Source organism: Thunnus maccoyii, chromosome 21 (assembly GCF_910596095.1).
Source record: "Thunnus maccoyii chromosome 21, fThuMac1.1, whole genome shotgun sequence".
NCBI lineage: Eukaryota > Metazoa > Chordata > Actinopteri > Scombriformes > Scombridae > Thunnus > Thunnus maccoyii.
Genome location: NC_056553.1, coordinates 14,038,959 through 14,063,821, shown reverse-complemented (window position 1 = coordinate 14,063,821; position 24,863 = coordinate 14,038,959). Strand labels below are relative to the sequence as shown.

Below are 24,863 nucleotides of genomic sequence, written 5' to 3'. Positions count from 1 at the left end.
ATTGCTTTCTTCAAGACAAGGGCTCCAACCACCAAACACTCTGTGGATCTGAATGCCCTTCTGGGTAAAGACAAAGTCATCTGTGCCCATATCCCCCCATGGCGAGAGAAGCCTATGGCTTAAGGCGTTATCTGCCCTCTCAGTCACATAACACTCTCTGTTCTTCTTACTTGTAAAGCAGGCTGTACATACTCAGTAGTATGACTTGATTGAAACTATGGTGGATTTGTTTTCTATTTTAGTATTTAGTTGTTGCATGCATAAGGACATGTTCATCTCTGTGTATATGTGGTTATGTTTAGACACGTGTCATTGCCATAACCCTTCATGCGGGCACGGAGGGCTCGTCTTCACCGAGTTACTATTGAGTGATGAACTTCAGCAGGGAGGTGGCCCGACAGACCAGTTGTTATACATATGTGATAGAAGATGAGGATCCAGCCCTGGCAAATCTAAATATATTTGAGGTGAGCAACTGTCATCAAGCTGTGTGGAAATTTAAAAAAAGAAAAGAAATAAAACGTATTTTATAAAGCAAATGGCCATTTATTAAATCACAAAGGTCTACAATAAAGTATTTTAAAAGAGGATTTATTTCCTCTACAAGTATTCATAATATGAGGAGTGTTTATGTAACACCCCATCAGTAATCCCAATCCTGTGTAACCTTAAAGAAAACCACTGTGAAGAGCTGAGTAGATGCCTGAATATGCCAGAGACCTGATAACAACTCTAGCATTGTATAATAATGTTATGTGAGTTGCAGTATTTCATTCAAATTGAAATTTTGATTATAATAGCCAGTGGTCTGAAGAACTGACAAACAGATGTTCTTCAACTATTGAAAAAGAAACATCAAGCAAGGTAGCTATTAATGACTATTAGTGTTAAAAAGCATTAAGACAAATGGAAAAGTACATACAGATAACATCAGGCTCGGCTATTATCCTCACTCTCACTGTATTATATTATTTTATTATTTATATTATTTATTAGTTGTCTGAGAAGGGTGACCTGGCTCTCCTGGAGAACTTGGTGAGGAAGAGCCCAGAGGTCCTGAAAGAGAGAGATGAATGTGGAGCCAGTCCCCTTCATCACGCTGCCGCAGGGGGCCACGTCACCCTCATCCAATCCATCACCACTGTCATAGACTCAAAGGGTAAGCATGCCTCAGCCATCGATCATAAGATGCACTCCAGCACAGGTAAAATATGTGTACTGTAGATCACTGTAAGTCTGTCTTTAAATTACTGTATGGAACAGTATGTTGATATTTATGCACTGAATCTGGTACATATAAGAGTAGCTTGTATCTACATGCATCTTTATGTATTTGTGTATGTGGGTGTGTCTCTCTGCATGTGCTCTTGTATTCCCTCCTAGAGCTGAACAGCTGTGATGAGCAGGGCAATGTGCCCCTGCACTGGGCAGTGGAGAGGAACAAGGCGGAGAGCTGCACGGCTCTTTTGGACCTGGGGGCCGACCCCAATGTCCTCAACATGGCCCTCTTGTCCCCTCTGCATCTGGCGGTCAGCCATGGACACAACAACCTGGTGGAGGTGAGGAAGCTGAAATAGCAATTTATATGAAATGTGTTTGCTGTTCTGTTCTTGTGTTTTCTTAGAAAAACAAGGTCATTGTAGCAGCAAAGTAATGTTTAAGTGCAAATGGCTCTCGCTACTCTTGTCAATACTTTAAACATATTCAAACATATAAGTACACGTATACAACTTAATGCATACAGTAGTAGTAATAGTTTTGTCAATGCTGATTCCATGGTAAAGTATATGTTACAGCTAATATTTCTAAATCTTTTAGAATGGCATCATTCTTTTTATTTTAGTGGTGCAAATTTAAATGTGATATTGCTGCTGTACTATTATGGACTACTAAGTCATTTTATCTAACCAAGCTTTGATCACTCTGATTTATGGGAGCTTTTTTTTATGTCAGATTACATCAATGAATCATAACGTCTATTGATTAAAACCCTAACTCTTCAAACAACAAATTACATCATCAAATAATGTAAAATCCAACCATAAATATCCATAACTAATAATGTAAAGCCATAACTAATAATGAAAGGCCAAACATCAACTAACAACATTGTAATTAAGGAAAAGCCAACCATCATAAATAGAAAGGTCAAACAATGAAGAATCTCCCATCAAACAATGAATAGAGCGGTAGAATTGTCATTAAATCAGAAAAGACAGTCCAAAAAAGAAACTCCACAAATTAAATATCCTTCATTATTTGTTTTGGATATTAATTATTAGATGGTTGCATTTTACATTTATTTGTTCATAATTAGATGTGATGATTCATTGCTGTAATCTGACATTAAAAAAAATCTTCCATACTGATTGAATGCCAACAGGAAATACAATGTAGTTTTCACATTTATTTTTTTACCTCAAATCTACTTTATGGAAAGATGGTAAGCTTAATAACTTTTACACAAACTGGAGCATCCACTGCTGTTCTAAAGTCGTGTTTACGTACTGACAAAACCTGACTCAACTATTTACTTGGAAAGACCTTGTCCTGTCATCCCTGTAGCATTTGGCTGTTGTTCATAGACTCACACAGCTGCAGTATGGTGAAGGATGTCAGTGTATAAGTAGGTGAGTTGAGGACACTGAAGACTGTAAAGTATTTATCTCTTCCCCCCTGCAGCTCCTGCTGTCCTACAATGCTACAGACTGTAACCTGCCTGGAGACCTTGGGAACACCCCAGTGATGCTGGCCTGCTCCATCAATAACTATGAGGCTCTCAGCACACTGGTATATACAAGAGTGATGCATTCATACTCATGTATTCATTCAGTTGTACTGTCTTCCTGCACCGGCTCGTAAAAGATAACTACTCATCTGTACAGAACAGATTATGTAGCTGTGCTTTATATTGATGGCCAGCTCACTGCAGCTTTGTCTCTGACAAAGAATTCTCTCTGTTTGTCTTTCTCTCCATCCATTCTCCTCTCTGTCAAAGATAAAGCATGGAGCACACCTTTGCCAACAGAACAAACTCGGCCATTACGCTGTGCACGCAGCTGCTTTCGCAGGTGCAAAAACAGCCATGGAAGTGATCCTGAAGGCCGGTACGACAAAAGGAATGATCTAACATCAAAAATTGAAATTGCTGACGATAGTAAAAAAAAGTTTAAACAAGGCCAAACAGCCTATTAAACTGATGGATAACAAACAAGTTCACCTCAGTCAGGTAGTAGCTGCTAGCAGACTTTTGAAGCCCCCAGAGACATTTTGTAGAAAAATACTCAAGCTGTCTTGTACAGAGGCCAACAGATTGTCACTGTGTTTATCCACCCTGGGAGGTCTGCTGGTAAATCCAGTGTTGTTGTGGAAAAGTTTAGTCAGAGCACAAAATATTATGATAATTTTGTGGTTGCTCAGCAAGGCAATTAATCAGCATTCACATTTTCTGTTATTTGAGGGTTTACACAGACAGCCCACCATGAATGAAAACAGTTTACTTATTACTTCCTTCCAATAAAACAGTAAAAACCAAGAATCTCAGTGTAGAGGGAGGAGGGTGTCTGATTAAGACCCTGCAGTTGAAATACCCATGAAAGATTGACAGAAGTTAAAAAATAAGCTTATACCAATAGGCATGAATAAAGAAACCTTTTTTTATAATCCTGATGTGAATTTAGAATATTACTCACAATTAAGAAACTGTTCATTCAATTCTCTGCTGACAGGAGAAGAGCTCGGCCACTCAGCTGAAGCTCACATCAACTATCTCGACAAGTCCATGAGCAGTCCCCTCCATCTGGCTGTACGTGGTGGAAACATTGAAGCCATCCGTCTCTGTATTGCCACTGGGGCAAAGGTTGACCAACAACAGGTAACAGTTCACTCTATGTTGGTATTGCACTAGCACTCTGCACTTTCCATAAAATATTTGGTTGTCAAAGCTCCAATGTTTGTTCTACCATTCTACATAAACACATTAACACCTGGAAGATGCAGATTACAAGCATCACTATTCATCTTCTGTCTGGCCTTTGTCAGATTTGCATTGTTTTTTTAATTTAGATCTCATTTGCCTACACCTGTAAAGCATTTCCCTGGCAAAGGGTTTCAGTCTTTGTACTGTTAGGGCACGTCCGTCTTATCACGCCCATCTGGGAGTGATCGTTATGTCTATCCCTGGGCTAGTGGCCAGAGCTACAGCAGGAATAGTGAGTACAGTAATAGCCTCGGTTGGCTAAATTGATACAAATTACCCCCACTTACATTGTGGAGCTGAGTGGAGCGATCACTGGCCTCCTCCTGCCAGTCCTGGTTATCTCATTAAAGGCTTGTGTTACAGCCCCCAGTGCTCAGCCAGCGAGTCTGGGAGATACTTTGCTAATGTTACACTGGGGAAGTGTACAATATGTATGTGTGTGTGTAAATGAGTATATGTGAGAGCCGGTGTGTATACTTATTCCTGTGTGTGTATGTTTGTTCTGCTCTGTCAAGCTCAGTATGTCACAGTGTCTGTTTAGAATCATTTTTGAAGAGCCTGTGAATATTCATTATATTTATTCATTATTCATTGCTCATAATATATCCATGTTTGTTGCTGTCCAGAATGACAGATCCACACCACTTCATTTGGCTTGCACCCAGGGTGCTACTGAGGTAGTCAAACTGATGCTCTCCTCCTATGACCGAGTGGAAGACATCATCAACTTAACCGATGGGGCGTGTCAGACCCCTCTACACAGGTGGGCTTCCCCTATCCCTCCACCCACATAGTTCACTGATCATAAGCAGTAAATGAAAAATTGCCGATTATTGTGCTTCCATTAATTGTATGTGTTGATGATGCCAATGGATGTGGCTGTGGAGGCTCTTTGTTGATTTCTACTGCATTTCAAAAATGGTAAGATGCAAATTTAGCTCCATAATGTTTTTTCTTCAGCCATCTGCCCATTGGACAACTGATACCACACCTTTTCATGATGTTCTTCTACTGGTCTGTGTAGCTGAGCTTTGTTGTTATTTGTTGTCTGCCAGTCCCTTCCCATTTAGGACTTAAATAAATCATATGACATTTGGGAGATATGCTCATTTGCTTTCATACCAAGATTTAGATGAGAAGACTGATACCACTCGGATGTCTGTCCCCTAATATATGGCCAGTATCCAAACAGCGTAGTTTAGCATAAAGACTGAAAAATGGGGAAACAGCTAGCCTGGCTCTGTCAAAGGTAAAGAAATCAATCTACTGGCACTTCTAAAGCTATTTAACTAAACACTTATCTTGTTTGTTTAAAACGTACAAAAATCTATGTGTAAAAATCACAGGTTCTGGTGTGGGACTATTTCTTAGCTGGATGCAGTGACTTCCTGGAGTCAGAAACTTCAGAAAGTGGCACATAACCTTCACAAAACTACAGAAGTAATTTTTGCACTTCTTATGGCAGATTCTTTTTACATTCGGACAAGGCCAGTCTAGCTGTTTCTCTAAGCAGAGCTAACTGGCTGCTGGTGGTGAACTGACATGAAAATGGTACATATATTCTCAATTAACTCTTGGGAATGAACAGAATAAGAATATTTCCTAAAAATGGCAAACTGTTGCATTAACTCCACAACATCAAATACAATTGCCTAACCCACTGAACATGGTGTTTGGCTGGCACTAATTCTACAGTATGCTGGTGGTGTCGATATTATACCTGAAATGTGAGTGGTATACTTTCCAGGTCTGTGCACCATCATAGCAGTTTGGCCATATACTGTACTGGCTTGGTACCACTGCCATATAGACATTTGTAGATTGCTATCATATAACCTGATTGTTTGTCCTGGAGTCTGGATGTTGTCAAGGAAGATGGTTCAGTCTTAAACCTTGGGATGTGTCCCATTTGTGGTGGAGCTGTGTGCCCAAGGACTGCTAAGCAATTAGCCCTATGCTGTAGATGGAACCCGATTCTTGCTTTGATTGAATTCTTTTTGGGCTCACTCACACTGGCATTTACAGTGCTGCTTGAAAGTTTGTGAACCCTTTAGAATTTGCTTTATTTCTGCATAAATATGACCCAAAACATGATCAGGTTTCCATGCAAGTCCTAAAACTAGATTAAGAGACATCAGTTAAACAAATGAGACAAAAACTTTACACTTGTTCGATTATTTATTGAGGGAAATGATCCAATGTTACATATTTGTGTGTGGCAAAAGTATGTGAACCTCTAGGATTATCAATTCATTTGAAGGGGAAATTAGAGTTGGGTGTTTCAGTCAATGGAACGACAATCAGGTGTGAGTCTGGGAGGCCCTGCCTTATTTAAAGAAGAGAAATCTAGGTCTTCACTATCAAAGTCTGAGCTTCACAACACAGGTTTGTGGAGGTGTGTCATGGCTCAAACAAAGGAGATGTCTGAAGACCTTAGAAGAAGAGTTGCTGATACTCACCAGACTGGAAAGGGTTACAAAACCATTTCTAAAGAGTTTGGACTCCACCAGTCGACTGTCAGGCAGATTGTGTACAAATGGAAGATATCCAACACCATTGTTTCCCTCCCCAGGAGTGGTCAAACATCAAAGATCACGCCAAGAGCAAGGTGTGTAATAGTCCAGGAGGGCACAAGGGACCCCAGGGTAACATCTAGGAAACTAAAGTCCTCTCTTGCAGTGGCTACAGTCAATGTTCATGAGTCCACCACCAGGAGGACATTGAACATCAATGGTGTGCATGGCAGAGTTGCAAGAAGAAAGCCACTTCTCTCCAACAAGAACATTGGTGCTATCTACGGTTTTCTCAAGACCATGTGGATAAGCCAAAAGGTGATTGGAAAAATGTTCTGTGGATGGATGAGACCAAAATCGAACATTTCGGCTTGAATGAGAAGCGTTATGTTTGGCGATGAGCAAACACTGCATTCCAGTAAGAACCTTATCCTGTCTGTGAAACATGGTGGTGGCAGTACCATGGTTTGTGACTGCTTTACTGCCTCTGGACAGCTTTCAATCATTGATGGAGGTATGAATTCTGACTTGAACCAGCAATTCTACAAGAAAATGTCAAGGTATCTGCCTGTGAAATGAAGTTCAACAGAAAGTGGGTCATACAGCTAGACAACGACCCTAAACACGCAAGTCGTTCTATCAAAGAATGGTTAAAGCAGAAGAAAGTTAATGTTTTTGAATGGCTGAGTCAAAGTCCTGACCTTAATCTGATAGAAATGCTGTGGAAGGACTTGAATTGGGCAGTAAAATTCCTCCAAGCCAATGTGCAGGACTGATAAACAGTTGCCGCAAACGGTTGAGGTTATTGCTGCAAAAGAGGGTCACACCACTTACTGAAAGCAAGGGTTCACATACTTTTGCCTCACGCAAATATGTAAGATTGGATAATTTTCCTCAATAAATTAATGAATAAGTTTAATGTTTCTGTCTCCTTTGTTTAATTGTGTTCCCTTTATCTAGTTTTAGGACTTGTGTAAAAAACTGATCACGTTTTAGGTCATTATGCAGAAATAGAGAAAATTCTAGAGGGTTCACAAACTTTCAAGCAGCACTATATATAGATCCTTGTGTAGTATGCAACCCTGTTAACACTCATATTAACACCTGGAAGCAAAAATCCTTACATTTACATTTTTTCTTACCCTGTTATCATTGTTTTAAATTGCTAGGCCTTATAGCGATTAAAACAAGTCATAGTAGTATTCATAAAAGGCATTATGATTAAGTTGTTGCTATTTTTTCCTGTTGGAACTGCCCTAATGCAACACTAAACTCACTAATTAATAGCTGGTATGATAACCTATGACCTCTAAGAGGGCCATGCTGGCTTCTTTCAACAGATATAGCATCATCTGTGGTTAGGAGATTTCTGGATTATCAAGTCTTTCAAGGCTATCATTCAGTCATGGAAATCATCTTTCATCCATTAAAGTCTCTCTCTTTATGTCACTAAAATACCAGGAATTAGTAGCCATTACAATCCAAGAGATAAAACATGTAACCATGAAGGGAAATCTGGCTGTTATATCATGCTCTGACAACACAGAATTGGAAATAATCGCCCTTTTCAACATCTGTCAGTATTAAAATAAAAGCTTGACTCACAAAGTGAGTGTGTTGTGTGTCTGGTTTACAACAACTGTGTTTACTTTTCCAGGGCTACAATATTTGACCACATGGAGCTGGCAGAGTACCTAATTTCTTTGGTAAATAAGGCACACATGCACAAACAAACATGAACATTCATTACCTCGCAGCTGCTATGCGCAGCGCATTCCCAGCTCCAGTATCATGTTATTCATTTCTTGCCTTAAGTGCATGGCATGGGATCAGGAAAGGTAAAACTGTATGTTTTTCTGTTGTTAATACTGAAATTGTCAAAATTTGTCAAATAATCTGTTCTGAGGACTTTCTTATAAATGTCATATTATGGTGGCCACAACTGCATGGATTTCATTTAGTGATTGGATCATTCTGTCACTTTACTATTGCGACCATGAGACAATATTTGCAATTTCAAACACACACTTTTTAGTTTACTACATGTTAAAAGGTGCTACCAAATGCTTGTTGACCACCTGTCACCATCTGTTGCACGTTAGAGACCATTTACTGTGTTGCTAGGTAAAAGCTTGGGTCCAAGTTCGTCTCCTGACTCAGTTAGCAAACACTGCAACAGGAAATAAACCTTTAAACACTAAGCGTGTTTATCTTTGAAACCATAAAACAGTTCACTGAGAGTGACATCACCTGGCACTAAGGACCAACTAGTAGCAGAGGATAAATTCAGTATCTGGCTTTGCCACTAGATTCATAGATATTTGTGATGGTTTATGGTTTTGATATGTCATAATAACTGTCACCAGCAGTTATTCTGTGTTAATGACATTTTATTTGTGGCATTTGTCAAAATCAGAGCCATTTTTTTTCTCATTTATTTGTGTTGCTTCTGGCCACTTTCCCCATCTCTGGTGTCAAATTTACTTAACTGAACAGAATTATATTCATGTCCATTTTTAGACACTCTTATTGGCACCATTTCCTACAATCCCACCAAATATTTTTTTGATTTATTTATCTAATGCCCATTACATTTTATCAATGAATCAGTGCTTTTCTTACACTACACATCTCACATTCTTCGGAACAGTATAGTTTTTGTATTTGTATATGTTTTGTATAGTTTTACAGTAAGACACCTTCCCATTTGCCACAGAACAGTGCATAATTCTCTATGCAAATTGTGGATGTGGAAAAAAATGTGAAAGGCAGGGTAGAATTTAATATAGACCATGCTAATTTTCCCATGACGGTCTCATTTGTTTCAGATAATTACAGCAATGTGTGGTGAAATTAATGCGGTAATTAATGAGGCAATGCTAAGGTTGAAGTGCATTCTCTCCTCAGGGTGCGGACCTAAACAGCATTGATTGTAAGGGGAACTCTCCCTTGCTGCTGGCTACAAGCTGTGGAGCATGGAGTACTGTGGCTCTGCTTCTGTCAAAAGGTAAGCTACATAGCCAGCTAAGCTCATATAATTTGTAAGGTGCCTGATAAATCAGGTTGTGCACATTCATGCATACATTTATGTCTTTTAGGGGCAAATGTAAATATAAAAGATGGATTTGGTTGCAACTTCCTTCATCTGGCCATTCAGCAGCCTAAGGGTTTGAAAAATCTCCCAGAAGATGCACTGCAGGTAATCCATGTAGCCTGTTTGTAGTTTATCAAATGCGCTCTATCCTCCTTAGACAAAGATGTCATGAAGAGATTGGAACCTACTCTAATTACTATACTGTTTTTGAACAATTTGTCTTGGGCCTGCTGTAGCTGCATGCATTCAAGGCCAGTGGATAAAGTTCATTACACTCTCACTAAGCCAGCTGATAGTCCTTTGAAACACAATAGGCTACCTAAAGGCACAATGATGTCAAAGCATTCAATATGAGCCACAAAGGAAGGCTGATACACTTAATAGTTGTTGTAGACAGAGCATGAATGATATCTCCCTGAATCTGAAATTATTACAGTACATTATTATTTATATAATCTGTGTGTGTGTGGGTGTGCACGTGTATGTATGTGTTTAACTGTAGCCCTGGATGGAAGTTATATAATTTGTGCCATTTTTTTTTGCTTGTGTGCTTTGTTTAATACACATATTAGTGTACATTGTTATGTATATATAAATAAATGTGTTTATAATGGGTCTAATTTCAGAATAGCAGTGTGAAGGCGTTGCTGAGCTGTGAGGATAATGAGGGCTGTACCCCGCTCCACTACGCTTGCAGACTGGGTATCCATGACTCAGTGAAGAACATGCTGGGCCTCTCGGGGCAGGTCGGCCTTGCATGCAAGTCAAAGGACAAGAAGTCTGCCCTGCACTTTGCTGCTCAGTGAGTTAGATTGGTCCCTGAGGGCATGATTTTCCATACCATTGAACTAAACAATGCTGATTTGACTTGATTTTCACTCAAAGTTGTTTAACCTTGGCAAGTTTGATCAAACAAGTGCAACGTAATGTCACTGCTGTTGACATTGACCAGTGTAATTTTGCACTATACTAAAATAATGTCTTAGGTTTGATCTTTTAATATATTAAATAAGGTTACGCTAGCCAAAAGAGTTTTCAGGTAAAGGTGGTGCCAGCTCAATGGGCAGCTTAAGATCACATCCCTGACACTATTCTTCCAGTTACTTTGTAACAAGCTATGTGTATTGATCAATGATTCCACAAGAGTATAAAACATTAATGAAGAATGGCTCTTCAAAAGACTTTGACTTACAACCTTCCTAAAGCCAAGGCTTTTATCTCTCTAATTGAACAACAGTGGTCAAATGAAAAATGTGACTGCATTTAAAAACGTTGTCTCACTGTTCAGTTGTTTAATCCTGTGATCAATTTATGTACTCAAAAGCTTTTTGAAGATGAACTGCTGTGACACACCCATTTTACAATGACCCAAAGGACTTGTCGAAAGGATAGAATTCAATTAGCAAGGTACTGGAGAAATGTTACTAATAGTGTGAAATGAGTGGACTTTCAACATTATTGTTATTGATTTTTTCTATTATGCACACCCATTTCATTAGAGCTAGAGGGCAAATGAAAGCCACCCTATGATATCATACCTTACATCTTTTAGACGCCTCATTCCCTTTCCTCACCTATCCCACTGCACTGAGAAGAAGGGCTGCCGACCTTCTTTAAAAGGCTTAGAGATACAGAAAGAGCATAGCGCAAGCTAATATGTCACTTCTCAGTATGACTTCTCCCAGCTTGCGGCACTGTGAATCATGCTTGAAAACACTCTTTACCTATGAGCTGCAGGGTGACACTGGACACTGGACACTGGACTTAGTGTTGGAAGGCCAAGGTTTAAGCCCTGTATCAGAAATATTTAATGTCTTTGAGCAAGATACTAAATCCCTGGTACTGTGCTGTAACTCCCTCTGACCTCCGACCCCCCGTGCTATGGGCAATGTACAAAAAGCTTTTCCATTTTAGAGATCAACAGATCATTGTTGACATCAAAGTGTTTTCAACTACATGTTCTTTTCTTTCAGGTACGGGCGCATCAATACATGTCACAGATTATTGGAGACCATCACAGACTCTCGCTTGCTAAATGAAGGTGATGAGCGGGGTCTGACACCACTTCATTTGGCTTCAACAGGCGGGCACACCAAGGTGGTACAGCTGTTGCTTCGTAAAGGAGCTCTCTTTCACAGGTAAATGCAAACACATGTGCACAGACGGAATAACATGTACATGCACAAACATAAAAAGTACATATATACACAAAAACATGTAGTACTGTACTATACTATCCTCTATGTACTGTTAAGCTACACTTGCAAAATCTGCAGTACTGGCCATCTGTTTACAGTTCTTATACATGTGACTTTATGAGAAGTGTTTGGCATGTCTACAGTGATTACAAGGGCTGGACGTGTCTGCACCATGCTGCATCTGAGGGATACACACAAACTATGGACATTCTCCTGTCAGCCAATCTAAAGTTACTGGATAAAACTGACGAGGATGGGGTATGAATAACTGTTATTTCAAAAAGTTTAACATTATCCAAATTCATAATTCATTTATGCATTTTTGTGCGGTGACAAGTGTGAGAAAAAAATGACAGTATATGTAAGTTGTTTTCCAAATATTCCCACACTACCAGTAGCATTGAATAATACAGACGTTGTTGTTCTGTGATAAATACTAAGCACTGTCTCCTACGGTGTATTGCCACACCAGAACACTGCACTCCACATTGCAGCAAGATCGGGGCATGTGGCTGCAGTCAGGCTCATGCTGGCTCGCGGGGCAGAGCTCATCTTAAACAAGAATGACACATCGTTCCTCCATGAAGCTCTGCAAAATGGGAGAAAAGATGTAGTCAATGCTGTAATTGACAGTGACAGGTATGTTATGAATGCAAATGTCTGTTCTGTAGAGAACAATAAAAGTGAGTAGTTCAGCCTAAAACAACTTTTATACTGCAGGTTTTTTTATATGCTGCATTCGTTAATGTGAGACTGCCAATCAAACAGTGGAGTCAACATAGTCACTGATTCTGGGCTTTGTGTTCAAGTCATCAATCATGTCAGCTCATGCGTCTGTATTGATCCAGCATTCAAAGCCTCTCCCTCTTTGTAGATGATTTATGCCTCCATACCATCTTCTAAATTATGGAAGTATTGGCATGTGGTGCTGGTACCAGTTTCTTTTTTGATACTCCCACTGGGGGGCACTAAAGTCCCCATTTTTAAATTCTACTCATATTTTAGTGGTTTTAAGATTTGTGATTTCCATTTGTGTTTTACTTCTTCCAGATGTGCAGAGGCTTTGATACTGTTCATACCTGGCTCTAGCCAACGATGTCCAATACTTGACATGATTGAGGTCCTGCCTGAGACCTACAAGGTTTGCCAAGGGAAATGAAGAAAAAAAACATGCTTCACATAAATCTGTGTGCACAGTAGTCATCGTAACTCATCTCTTTACACAGTTTTGCCTTAGATACACTTTTTTAGGTTCTCTCTCACTGTGTTTTTCTACTCTCGTCAATAGCACCTGTTGGACCGCTGTGTGAGGGAATCTGACGATGATTATAACAGTCCTGATTACCATGTAATTAAGCTACAAGCTGCACCATCAAAACACCAAACCAATCTATATTATATAAAGCATCTGCCAGGTAAAACAAATTAAACAATTCTTTATGTGGTGTAGATTGAATATGATTTCAAATGGCTCCAAGCTCCCCTTGCGCTGCAGAAGGCGACGGACAAGACCTTAAGATGTCAGCCACTAGCTGCACTCAACGTAAGCTTTTTTTTTTCTTCTCAAAAATAATTTTGGTGCAGTAGAATGCAAATAATGTACTCCCCCTATGATGATATGGCTCTATAGGCCTAAGCGCTCACCTTCATCCATCCATCCATATATTGCAGCTACATGCCTATCCATGAGGAACAGTGGCAACACTATTCTCCATCCAATTTTCTGCACTGACAGTGACAGTTACAACACCATAGCCAAGTTTTGTGGCTTTGTCATAAGACTTCCCCAGATTTTACTCTGCCCTCTACCTGCCCTGATTAGAAGCCTTGTTCACTGAGCATGCTACCGCTGGTTCCTACTGTAGGAAAAAACTTTGTAGTGACGAGAGTGAGTAATAATTCTAGCAGAAGTCCAAAAGTGCTCATCCACATGTACATTTCTGAGCTATTTTTGAGGTGCAATTTGCAATCTTCTGCCATAGTCATCCACCCAGCAAACACCACTTCTTTTACAGTAAGACATAATGACATTGTATTGTTCAATATATTACAAAAACACAATCTCCTCTTTCACCAAATGTTCACAAAACATTTCATGACTTCATGTTTTTTCCCACTGACATCATCTTATACATTGTGCCCGTGGAGATCAATAAGATTCATGTACTTGTAAATCTTAGCAGCCAGGCTGTTCTTTCTTGCTTGCAGAAAATGTGCCATTAACAGCAGGCTACATATCTGTTACTCTTTCTACAGGCGATGGTGCAGTACAACCGCATTGAGCTCCTCAACCACCCGGTCTGCAAAAAGTACCTGGAAATGAAGTGGTGTGTATTTAGTGTGATTTTCTTATTTGTGACATTTTGTGACTTCTGACCAGATTTCAAGAGGATTGATTTGCTCTATTCCACAGTGGATATCAATACATTATTTATAACAAATGTCAGTCTTTTAATGTTATTCCTGATCTAATTGTCTCCTTCTTTCTCTATAATCCACAGGGTTGCTTACGGGAGCACGGCTCATGTGCTTAACATGTTTTTTTACCTGTTAGGCCTGCTGCCCCTAACTCACCTGATAGTGACTCTCAGGCCTTCCATAAACACCACTGACACAAGTGAGCACAGTATCAATATGGTGCCCACATCTTTCATAAAGGTACATATGACATTGTATTAAAGAGGTTTCTGGCTCTGTTTAAAGTATAGGTTCACAATTTCATAAGTCTGTTTTAAAATAATAGTCAGAGGCCCAAATGATCATTGAAACAGGTTTTACTTGCTATAATCATTCCCTCTGTTCATTAGAAGATACCCCTCAAATGTGTTTACAATGAAAGCGATGGGGGACAAAATCCACTTTCCTCGATTTGAGCAAAACTATATTAAACCTTAATTCTACCAACTGGGGTACCTGCAGACCTCAGAGGTATACTTTTTGTCATATCTCACAGGTGCTTTATTCTATCATTCAATTTTTTCATAACTTTGGCAAACAATTTGTTCCTAATAACTTCATATCATTGTCTTCTATTTCTGTTTTAATTAATGCTTTTTACAAATACCAATGTATTCGGGCCCTGGGGGACCTCAGTCAAAAGCACCCAATTACGCCTATGCATTTTTAATAAATGGAACTATTTATTGAGTTCATATTTGCCATGGGCCCCAATTTAAAGTATCACACACTATCGGGGTGTGTGTGTTTGGGGGGGGGGGCACTCTGTCAGTTATTTTGAAGGCTTTATGGAAAGATTGTACTTTGGATGAAAGCTGCAATTTGTATTAAAGAAAAATATATATTTTCATTTTAAACAATATGCAAATTAACTGTGACTTTCCTAAAATAATAATAATCTATTTTTTTCAGATGACATTAATTACCTAACCAATAATGTTTTGAGAGGAAACAAGTTAACATTTTGCTATGATGGTTGGTTCTTACAGTAGTTTATTCTTGGGTCCCCAGGGGCCCCAGTCGGTTGTCCTAGTATGTTGGTAGGGTGAGGGTTAAAAGTTTACCTGAAATTAATATGAGCTACATTCAGCTGTCTGAGTTAGTTAAATAAGGTTTATATCTTCCACAGTTACAATCTTTATAGTAAAAAATTCCCTCTTTGTTCCTGACAGACAGTATTTTCCTGTTCAGCTGCAGTGAAAGGTCAAAATGAGAGAATTTGGCACTAAAAAGATAATAACTTCAAAAGATATTGACTCGATTTGACTAATTTGGACTTGTGAAGCCTTATATTGCTTCAAATAAACATTTAATACATTTTTGCACAGAAGGAGGGCTGTGGATTTTATCCCCCGTCATTTACATTGTAAGTGCATTATGAAGGGATCTTTTAATGGCCAGTATGAACAGAAGGAATGATTACAGCAAGAAAAACAGTTTCAGTGTTTATTTGGGCGCCTGACTTTTATTTTAGGACAGACTTGAAAAAATGTGAACCTATCCTTTAATCATATGAAAGATCAAAATGAGTGTGCCTGCACAGATTTTGTGTATACATACATTTTTCACTGTGACCTTGTGAGTCAGAGGAAATCTTTGAAAAGTGTATTTAATTTATTTTAATTACTTCAGTCAATATAATCAACATAATTATTTCCAAGGTCCTTGCTCAATGTTATACCTTACTCATTTTTGCTATGAGCTATCTTGTATTTGAAACATTCACTGGCATGAAGGTTAGAATGGCTATTATCTTGTTCAGTGTTTCTTGAGGAAAAAAAATGCAGATTACATTTAAGGTTCACCATAATATATATTTGTGATTACTGTGTGATACAATCTTCCAAGATAAAGCACATTTCGATATTGCTCTTCATTTCACAGCAAAGTCTGTTCTTGTCCTGGTGTATGATGATGGTCTTGGTCGTAAACATCTATTCGATAGCAAAGGAAGTGGTGCAGATATCACAACAGGTACTGTGCTGTTACGCAAGTGTCATTACCTCACATAGAGCATGTGCACATAAATCTGCTCAGCACCAGGTCTTTGTGGACACACTAGCAATCAGATGTGATGGACTAGCACCCTCTGATTTAGATTTGCTGGATCACTGAGTGGCCACAGTCAGAATGTCACCTCCACACTTAAGCCATTTTTTATTATAGCTATAGCTCCCGCATCACATCACATGTTCAGTAATATGCTGTTAAAGTGTTGTTGTGCGTGACTGCTAAAGTGAAGTACTGTTACCTTTGAGTGAGAACACATCAGAAATTTGAAATATTATCAAAAAGCTACAAGTTTGTTGGTTTGTCTAATTATTTCATATTTTTGCTGATTTTCCTTTTCTTGTCACTTGAAAGCGTTGGAATTACTTCAGGGATTATTCCAACCATTGTGACTGGCTTTCAGCCATCTTCTCCCTTCTGTTCATCATTCCTGTCATGCTCAATGCAGAGGGTTCATTACATTGGCAAGCAGGGGCAATGGCAGTTTTAAACTCCTGGGTGGGATTTCTCCTTTATCTCCAACGGTACTGTTCACTCTAACTGATGATCCATTTCAACATAATGTCTTTTTCATAGTGCAAAGACCACTGACTTGTATGATCTCTTGTTTCTCCAGGTTTGAGGGGGTTGGCATATATGTTGTGATGTTTGGGGAGATCATGAAGACACTGGTCCGTATTGTAATGCTGTTCTTTTACCTGATGTTAGCGTACAGTTTGGCGTTCCACGCTCTGATGCTCAACCAGGTAGGAGAAGAAAGCTCAAGAAGACAAAATGCTGCATAAGATCACTTACTGATTCTATTCATTGACACCACTGAAACCACTGACATTGAAAATGTTCATTAAGGGTTAAAAATTACACTTTAGGGCATTTGGATATCAAGATTAGGCCTCTGTACGTTATATTGTGATATATTGTTTTGTACTTGTTTTACCAACCTATGGTCATTCAGTGATGATTAATAAAATTACATTGGCGCTCTTCTTTTTGTACCATCAGAAAGAGTTTGACAGCGTGCCGCTCTCAGTGATGCAAACCTTTGTGATGATGGTGGGAGAACTGAACTACCAGAATAACTTCCTGGATGCTTTTCTGAAAAATGAGCTTCCTTTTGGTCTTCTGACTTACTTCATTTTTGTGACCTTTGTTCTGCTCATGCCAATACTGCTAGTGAACCTGATGGTAAGCATGTCCTGTCGCTCTTATCAAGTCCATTTTCATTTACTTCTCACATAAAAGCAACTAGTTTATATTTTTAGAGTTGCTGGACAAATAATGCAGATAGTTATTTGCTTATGTTGCAGATTGGTTTAGCAGTTGGAGATATTGCTGAAGTACAGAGGAATGCTGCCCTAAAAAGAATAGCCATGCAGGTATTTATGGAATTGGCTCATTAGTGTCTAAAACATTTTTTTAAACATACTGTATGCTGCAAACAGAGAAGACATCACATCTTTTATCCTGCTTGCTCTGTGCTTGCTCAGTGTGCTGTGTACAACTAGAACATGCAACCTTTATGTTTAACAAAGCTTGTCAGTAGCAGATTCCTATCCAAAGTGTCCCGGCTGACTTAAAATCTGGAATTTTTGACTCCAGATTGATCTCCATACTGCCCTGGAAGATAAGCTGCCTTATTGGTTTATGAAACGAGTTGACAAACCCTCCATCACCATTCACCCAAATCGCAAGTGCTCCAGGGTATGTTCTTACTTGCAAGTGGAAAAAGTGGTGATGCTAAAAACAGATGATGAACAGTATACTGATTTATTTTTGTGACACATGCCATTTAAATAATTTCCCTCTCTTAATCCTGACCGCTTTGGATTGTAGCACTTCATAAGGCAATTAATCTCAGGCGAAGAGGATACAAATGAAGTCTGGAGTCATGTGCAGGCCAAGTCACAGAGCTCTACTGTGATAGAGAATGAGCTCAAGAAGCAGAAGTCCAGGTAAAACATGCAATAGTGGTGGAACTAATCAAGTATTGTATTCAAGTACAAATTGTACTTTATTCGAGTATTTCCATTTGATGAGTATAATTCTGTTCCCCTTAGAATCAGAGGCAAATATACTTTTTACTCCACTACATTTATCTGCCAGCCATAGTTGCTCCTTACCTTTCTTGTGAGATTTTACATACAAAACATATGATCAGCTTATAAAATATGATACTTTTGTATAAATTAAACTACTCAACAGTATGTAAATGAGTAAACAAATATTACCACCTTCACCAGGTACAACATCAAATTGCTGTTTACACATTAATGCCTCAAAAATAATAATCCAATAACATAGTATATATCATAATACAATATGGTGTACTTTTAAGCAAATTTTGGTAATTTTTTTGTACTTTTACTAAAGTAAAATTTTACTTGCTGGACTTTTACTTGTAACTGAGTATTTAATTTTACTTGAGTTAAAGATCTGGGTACTTGTTCCACCACTCACTGGAACCGTAACAGACTGCAGGCATACCAGTGAGATAGTGGACAATAAATAGTGGGGAGCTATCGCTCCAAGTACAGTGGGTATGCAGCAACTAGTGGCATAGTGGGAAAGAAGTAAGAAGCATTTTACCAATATAGTTTTTGATGCATGAGCAGCCCCTAGTGGATATAAAGAAATAAAGACTGTGATCGGGTCACAGAAGGATGTCAGCCACTATATTCCTTTCTATAATAAGCACATGGAATCACTCAGAAGTATATCCTTAAGATGCCTGACTTTCACTCTATACAAAATTAAAAAGAAGTCTGTCACTGAGCCACATGAACTGCTGTTCTCTTCTGAAGGATGAAAGAAATGTCAAGCATGCTGGAGAAGCAGCACAACCTCCTGAAGCTCATCATCCAGAAGATGGAGATCACCTCGGAGGCAGACGAGTGCGACGGCCCTGTGAACATCAGAGGCAGCATGTGGCCAAGCTTGAGTCAGACTAAACCAAGAGGACGCACTGTGTCTCGGTGGGTTCCACTGATGAAGGCCATTGAGTCCAAAAAAAACTGAAGAAGATTAAACGAACACATATGCAATTTTGAAAAGTGACTACATTATAAAAGTCTAGTTACAGTATAATGGCATAATTATATTGCTACTTCACATTATTCATTATATCAAGATTGAGCCTCTGACTTTCAGATGGAAAAAACTTAACTGTACTCACTATCTATGTATATTGAAGTGATCCATTTAATTAAGTGCAATTAATTGACTTTTAACTATTAACTATTGTGTGGTTTTGAATTTTAACAATTAAATGTGGAATAGTGAATACTGTTGCACACTGAATTTAAACCTATGGTATTAGTGCTATTAATTTTTTGTCAATGCAGTTGGTTGAAACAGTAACATTTCTTGTCTAGTATAGCACTTTTAAGTTACACCAGTGACCCCACTGATAAACCAATGGTCAAGTCATTCTGTGTTGTGTATGCAGTCTTGCAATACTTCTATCACGCACACAGTTGCTGTTTCTTGTAATGTGCCCTAATGTGCAATACAGCATGTGCTCTTCTATCTTTCAAACATGATGTTTTGTCTCTTCTTTTGTCTCACTTCGTCATTACATGTGTCTTTCAACTTTGAAATACCCGAAAATGAGGAAATACGTTTTTCAGTTTGTTTTTCAAATTTCAGTTTGTTTGTTAAGACACACAAGACAGTGAGACACTGAGAGGATTTACAGCTGCAATAAATTAAGAGCTGAGATGAAATTCCCCATGTGTGGATGAGTTAGTGGGCATGTCAATTTCATTAAAAACTGAGTCAAACCTCAGTATATATGGAATATACAGTATGTGCATGCAGCAATTCCACAGAGACCCTTTTTCTAATGGATTTGATGCGTTTAAGTTTGTTTAACTTTGTCTCAAAAGCATGGAGAAGAAGGCAAAATTGAGTATTTGATTAGACTTTTCTTTCATTTCTCCAGTAGTTTGGACTTTAATAGACTTTATCAGTAACCTATGAATTTTGTTGTAGACATGAAGGCCTGAAATTCAGATTTTGTAAGTTATATGAACTGGTATCATTAGTCTTTTGGGTTTTTTGGTCCGGTATTGTTTGTATGTGCTACATACTGGATCTGGATCCGGTTTATAGTAATTGTGGTGCCTTGAAAGCCCATGTGTACTTGGCATAGGTGTATGTATGCAATGATTAAAAAAAAAAAAGTTCTGATGGCTGTCACTGATTTGTGTCTTCACTGGTGTCACACACCAGCTCAATGTGTCGCAAGCTGGTTCAGTGGGAATCATATGAGGTTGGGAGAGAAACAGAGAAAGGCCTCTGACATCATGAGCTTGCACCTGTCTCTCTGCTTCTCCAGTTTAGGGCCCCAATGGAGGTCCTGACCCCTGAAAGTCTTTGCTGATAGACAAATGCTAGTTCTCCCTTCAAGTTAGGTTTCAAGTGATATTTATTACTGTTGGCCCTGAATTTAATTATTCCCAGGGCAAATACAATAACCATGTAACCATCAATTACACTGATGTTTTCGACAATATTTTCTGCTTTTATTTGAGGAACTACATGCAGAGAATGACTAATGAGCACCCTTGTTTTATCTCAACCTGTTTCTGCGACAGCGAATGAAGCAGCAGGTGGAAATATGTGTCATGTAGCAAATAATTTTTCGTGTTGTGTAAAAAAAAAAAAGACAGTTTATCAAAAGAGGAATAAATCCAACAGCAGAATCCCTCAGCTTGCACCTTCAGCTGTGTCAGTCAGGCCGTCCACCTCGCTGACAGATGCAGCGACAGGAGATGAGATGGCAGTCTGCCTGAAGCTCTGACTGTCTTACCAACACAAGTGGAACCTCATATCTCAACATCATGACACATCCAAGGATAAGCTAAGAGCACGGTCCAGCTGATGTCAGGTCTTCTCGTGAAAACTACATGGAAGAGCAGGATTATGGGGAATTTAGGAATGTGTCCTTAGATTTAGGAGCATTCTTTGTGTATGACAGCTGAGGAAAACCACAGGGTACTTCAAAGTTTGAATTGGAATATCATTATAAAGAGGAACAAGTGATTATTTTTGCCCTTGAATCACTTGTTAAACACTGAACATGTTGGTAGCTTAATAAAGAGAGAATAATAAAGTGTTGGTATAAATTACACACCATCCTGGGAACTGTTGGAATACAGTACATCATTCAGCTCAGTGCACAGTACAGTAATTCCCCCTTTCTCTCTCTAGTGACCCTGGCATAGCCTATTACCAAAATCAAGCATGCATCTCAGCTGCAGTTAGGTAATCCTTGGCAGAGACTTGCTATTGTCATAAAAAAAATCTAAATTTCACACATATTATGTGGAGTGATAGTTTACAGGGACCTGGGATTTTCTGAGAATATCTTACAGAAACTAGAGGGGTTTTTCTGTAACTATGGGTAGAGGTTGTGCATTTCCCAGTATCCCACACCTTTAAATCTCCTTCCAGTTTTCCCCAAGGCTTGACTTGCATTTGTAAATTCAGTGGGCACAGTGCTTGCAGTATTTTCCATTGCAATGTTAACAAACTGCACAGGCTACAACAACTATGCTGTCTGACAGGCAAAGTTTGCTATAACACTCCTTTTTCTGAAAGGAGCTTTTCAGGCAGTATGGCAACTTTGCAAACACATTTTGCAATCCTGCAGCTTCCAGTGAGGCCTTGAGTACCTTCATTCTCTTTCCCTCTCTTTTAGTTCTTGATCTCACTGCACAATAAAATATGCTGTCCTGTCTGGCCTCTGAGTGGATGCTCTCAGAAAGGTTTGGAGGACAGACAAGAAAATGGCGAGATGTGCAGTAAAGAGCGTTTGTGATACTATGGGAATAAAGATGGTGCCTCCTCCCCTGTGCCACACCCTTGTCATGCCAACGCTCCAGATGTCATGGGAACCGATAACAGCTGGGGCTGGTGCACACAGACTGCGTGTGAAAGGCTGCTCCATCTGCAGAAACCCAATCCCTCTGTGAAACCAGCGAAGGATTAGGCACTTTTGATAAGGTCCTCAAGACATTTCTATTACCACAACACATCTGTGGAGCTGACAAACCAAGGAAATGTTTACTACATGGACATACAGAGTGCACTTCCGAATGTTGCAATGTGTGTATCATTATTAAGAAAGTTTGCCTTCCTGATACAACATATTATCTCTGTGTTTTGCAATATCAATCCTCAGGCATGTATCAGTATGATTTTTTGCAATTTAATTACATGGGTCACCTTCCACCGGATTTGCCAATAATTTGCCATTCATATACAGGCTTAATATAATTATCAAGTTGCAGATGAGCGTCAGTCTTACAAAGGGAGATAGAGTTGTGGTCTTACTGAGGTCATGGTGGCTTGCAGAAAAAGGGGGAGGAGAAATGTTCAGAAGAAACTGTACAGATGCCAAGTCCAGGACACTTAAATTAGAGGGGTAGCAAAGCAAGGGGGCATGTTTTAGTTTTAGAGAGCACTGCAATTTTCAGACTTGACCTCATGCAATTGGTATTGTAGCATAGTCAAGTGGTGACATTTTAGGGCTTCAGGCTGAGGGTTACCAAATGGGAATATTTTAAAAGTGCTGATAGCCTGTTGACTTCCACCTTTTGTTTTTCTGAGAATTGAGATTTTCAGTCACTGCTGTCCCCAAAGTGCCACTCCTGTCTGCCTCCAGGCGCAGGTGGAACAGCCATGTCCACTGGCTCAGTAACAAGCGATGCTGAGGACTATGACACATGTCAGAGAAGGACTGCAAACCCTTTGGAGAGGACGGCGCGGAAAGTTACTTGCTATAATCCCACCCGTTATTCGGATGAGGAGTTGGACAATGACTGTGAGGACGGGAGGATCAAGGAGGGGCGCAAACTGTCCAAGACGCACCAGAAGGAAACGCGGCAGTCGCAGAGAAACGCGGCCAATGCCAGGGAGAGGGCGCGGATGAGAGTGTTGAGCAAAGCTTTCTCCAGACTAAAAACCAGCCTGCCCTGGGTACCAGCGGACACCAAGCTGTCAAAATTGGACACGCTCCGACTCGCCTCTAGCTACATCTCTCACCTTAGACAGCTTCTGCAGGATGACCGATTCGAGAACAGCTTTGCGCACCCCGTCAATCTGGTATGGACCTCAAACTTTGCAGGAACTTCTATTTTTCAGCATAGTAAGCATGTTCAAATTATAAAACTACCTTTAAAGTTTTAAAGTAAAATAAATTGTTCAAACTGCCTCAGAAGAGCAGAAAGCAAATTAATTCCTGAATCTTAGAATTTTAAATGTATTTCTTGCCTTTGATATGATCAGTGTACAGTAGTAATCTCTTCATCAAGACTATTGCAATGTATGATGATTCTGGAGATATGTGCTGGCTGTGTGATAAACCTGCTGTCTTCTGCTTTGACAGACCTGGCCATTTATGATGACAGGGCGATCAGAGGACTCAGACATCTCAGCCGCTGTAAGACTTTGTGGAGCAACAGCCTAGGACTCCCCTCTTCATTGACCAGCTTTAGTTCTGCTTTTAAAGCCTGCAGATGACCAGAAATATTGACTCTGAAATCATCTTCTCCAGTACTCACCTGTAAACTCAAATCCATCACAATCTTTAATGCAGTATGGGTTGTATCTTTCAGAACGTGTTTATATTTCATCAATAATCCATTTTCCATCTCTGTTCACAGTTTGTTTTTGTTTTTCAGGCCTAAATACCTGTTTCTGTGTATATTTCTTTTGGGGAGCTTTTATTTGTTAATTGTATTTTGGTTGTGTGACCTTTGACATTTTGGCGATGTTACTTCCTGTGGATTGAGCTATTCTGCTGCAGGCCTTGCTGAGGAGATGTGTGCATGTAGACACCCGGTCATGTGAAGTTGCTGTACTGATATTATTGTGTTTTACACCGCCCCCGAGAGAATAAATCCCCTCCAGCAAGCTGGCAAGACAGCAGTTGTCATCGTCTCATTCCTCATCATCCACAAACATAACACAGAGTGCGTGGTAAAATGAAATGTCAGGCCAGACTGGCTACACGTGTTCATTATCTTGTCTTTTTTCCAGTGACGTGTATCTAGAGATGTCTTTTGAGGATTTGATCAATAAAGACAATACTCGGTTTGTTTCTTCATGAAGAAAGCCATGAGAAATCTCAGAAGCTACAGTTTGTTTCTAAATAAAGTATATTTTGTTGTGTGCATGTGTGCTGTAATTAATATTGTGGCATTTTAACACTGAATGTAACTTCTTTTCTTCATTTATATTTGGTTTTAAGTCTAGATTTGGATTTTTCATCTTCACTACATGTGTTGTCATTTTATTGACCATTGGACAGTCTATCAATAAACATCACAGTTGATAACAAAACCATATAAACGTACAGTATGGCTTTGCAAGCTCAGCCTGTGTGTCGTATATAGTATCTGTTCATTATTATACAGATACTTTTGACAGGTATCAGAATGTAGCTCACTAAATCACCCCATACTGTATACGCTACATATACTCAAAGTGTTGTTTTGTTACTTTCAATCAGGATCACCATGCTCACATGTGCAGCAGGTCCATATTCTTCTGTATACTGATCTATTTATTGTGTTTTTTATGTGTTTGTGCTTTACAGTGTTTGCATT

At 39.3% G+C, this 24,863-nt stretch overlaps 2 protein-coding genes across 2 annotated transcripts; both read left to right on the top strand.

Annotated features, from left to right (window-relative positions):
• On the top strand, positions 1-20,379 carry trpa1b (transient receptor potential cation channel, subfamily A, member 1b). The gene is made up of 28 exons (XM_042399708.1): positions 1-64; positions 303-467; positions 997-1,159; positions 1,384-1,559; positions 2,683-2,790; positions 2,999-3,107; positions 3,729-3,874; positions 4,606-4,742; positions 8,150-8,198; positions 9,400-9,499; positions 9,591-9,691; positions 10,213-10,388; positions 11,560-11,724; positions 11,928-12,042; positions 12,257-12,423; positions 12,835-12,925; positions 13,073-13,132; positions 13,235-13,327; positions 14,041-14,111; positions 14,286-14,442; positions 16,126-16,215; positions 16,606-16,775; positions 16,868-16,997; positions 17,254-17,436; positions 17,559-17,627; positions 17,851-17,952; positions 18,085-18,203; positions 19,053-20,379. Exons 2-28 carry the CDS (start codon positions 372-374, stop codon positions 19,264-19,266), a joined length of 3,357 nt encoding a protein of 1,118 aa, XP_042255642.1. The 5' UTR covers positions 1-64; positions 303-371; the 3' UTR covers positions 19,267-20,379.
• Positions 20,380-22,823: 2,444 nt separating this feature from the next.
• On the top strand, positions 22,824-24,180 carry LOC121888365 (musculin). Its single transcript, XM_042399829.1, has 2 exons — positions 22,824-23,358; positions 23,642-24,180. The coding sequence occupies exons 1-2, from the start codon at positions 22,936-22,938 to the stop codon at positions 23,720-23,722; spliced, it is 504 nt and encodes a 167-aa protein (XP_042255763.1). The 5' UTR covers positions 22,824-22,935; the 3' UTR covers positions 23,723-24,180.
• The last annotated feature ends 683 nt before the right edge of the window (positions 24,181-24,863 follow it).

What these genes read in the sequence shown, in the direction of transcription:
- trpa1b (XM_042399708.1), top strand. Translation starts at nt 372, where the DNA reads ATGAACTTCAGCAGGGAGGTGGCCCGACAGACCAGTTGTTATACATAT. An exon ending in AAAGGAGCTCTCTTTCACAG is followed by an intron (nt 11,725 to 11,927) that starts GTAAATGCAAAC and finishes GCATGTCTACAG; the next exon opens with TGATTACAAGGGCTGGACGT. An exon ending in AGCCACTAGCTGCACTCAAC is followed by an intron (nt 13,328 to 14,040) that starts GTAAGCTTTTTT and finishes CTCTTTCTACAG; the next exon opens with GCGATGGTGCAGTACAACCG.
- LOC121888365 (XM_042399829.1), top strand. Translation starts at nt 22,936, where the DNA reads ATGTCCACTGGCTCAGTAACAAGCGATGCTGAGGACTATGACACATGT. An exon ending in TTGCGCACCCCGTCAATCTG is followed by an intron (nt 23,359 to 23,641) that starts GTATGGACCTCA and finishes CTGCTTTGACAG; the next exon opens with ACCTGGCCATTTATGATGAC.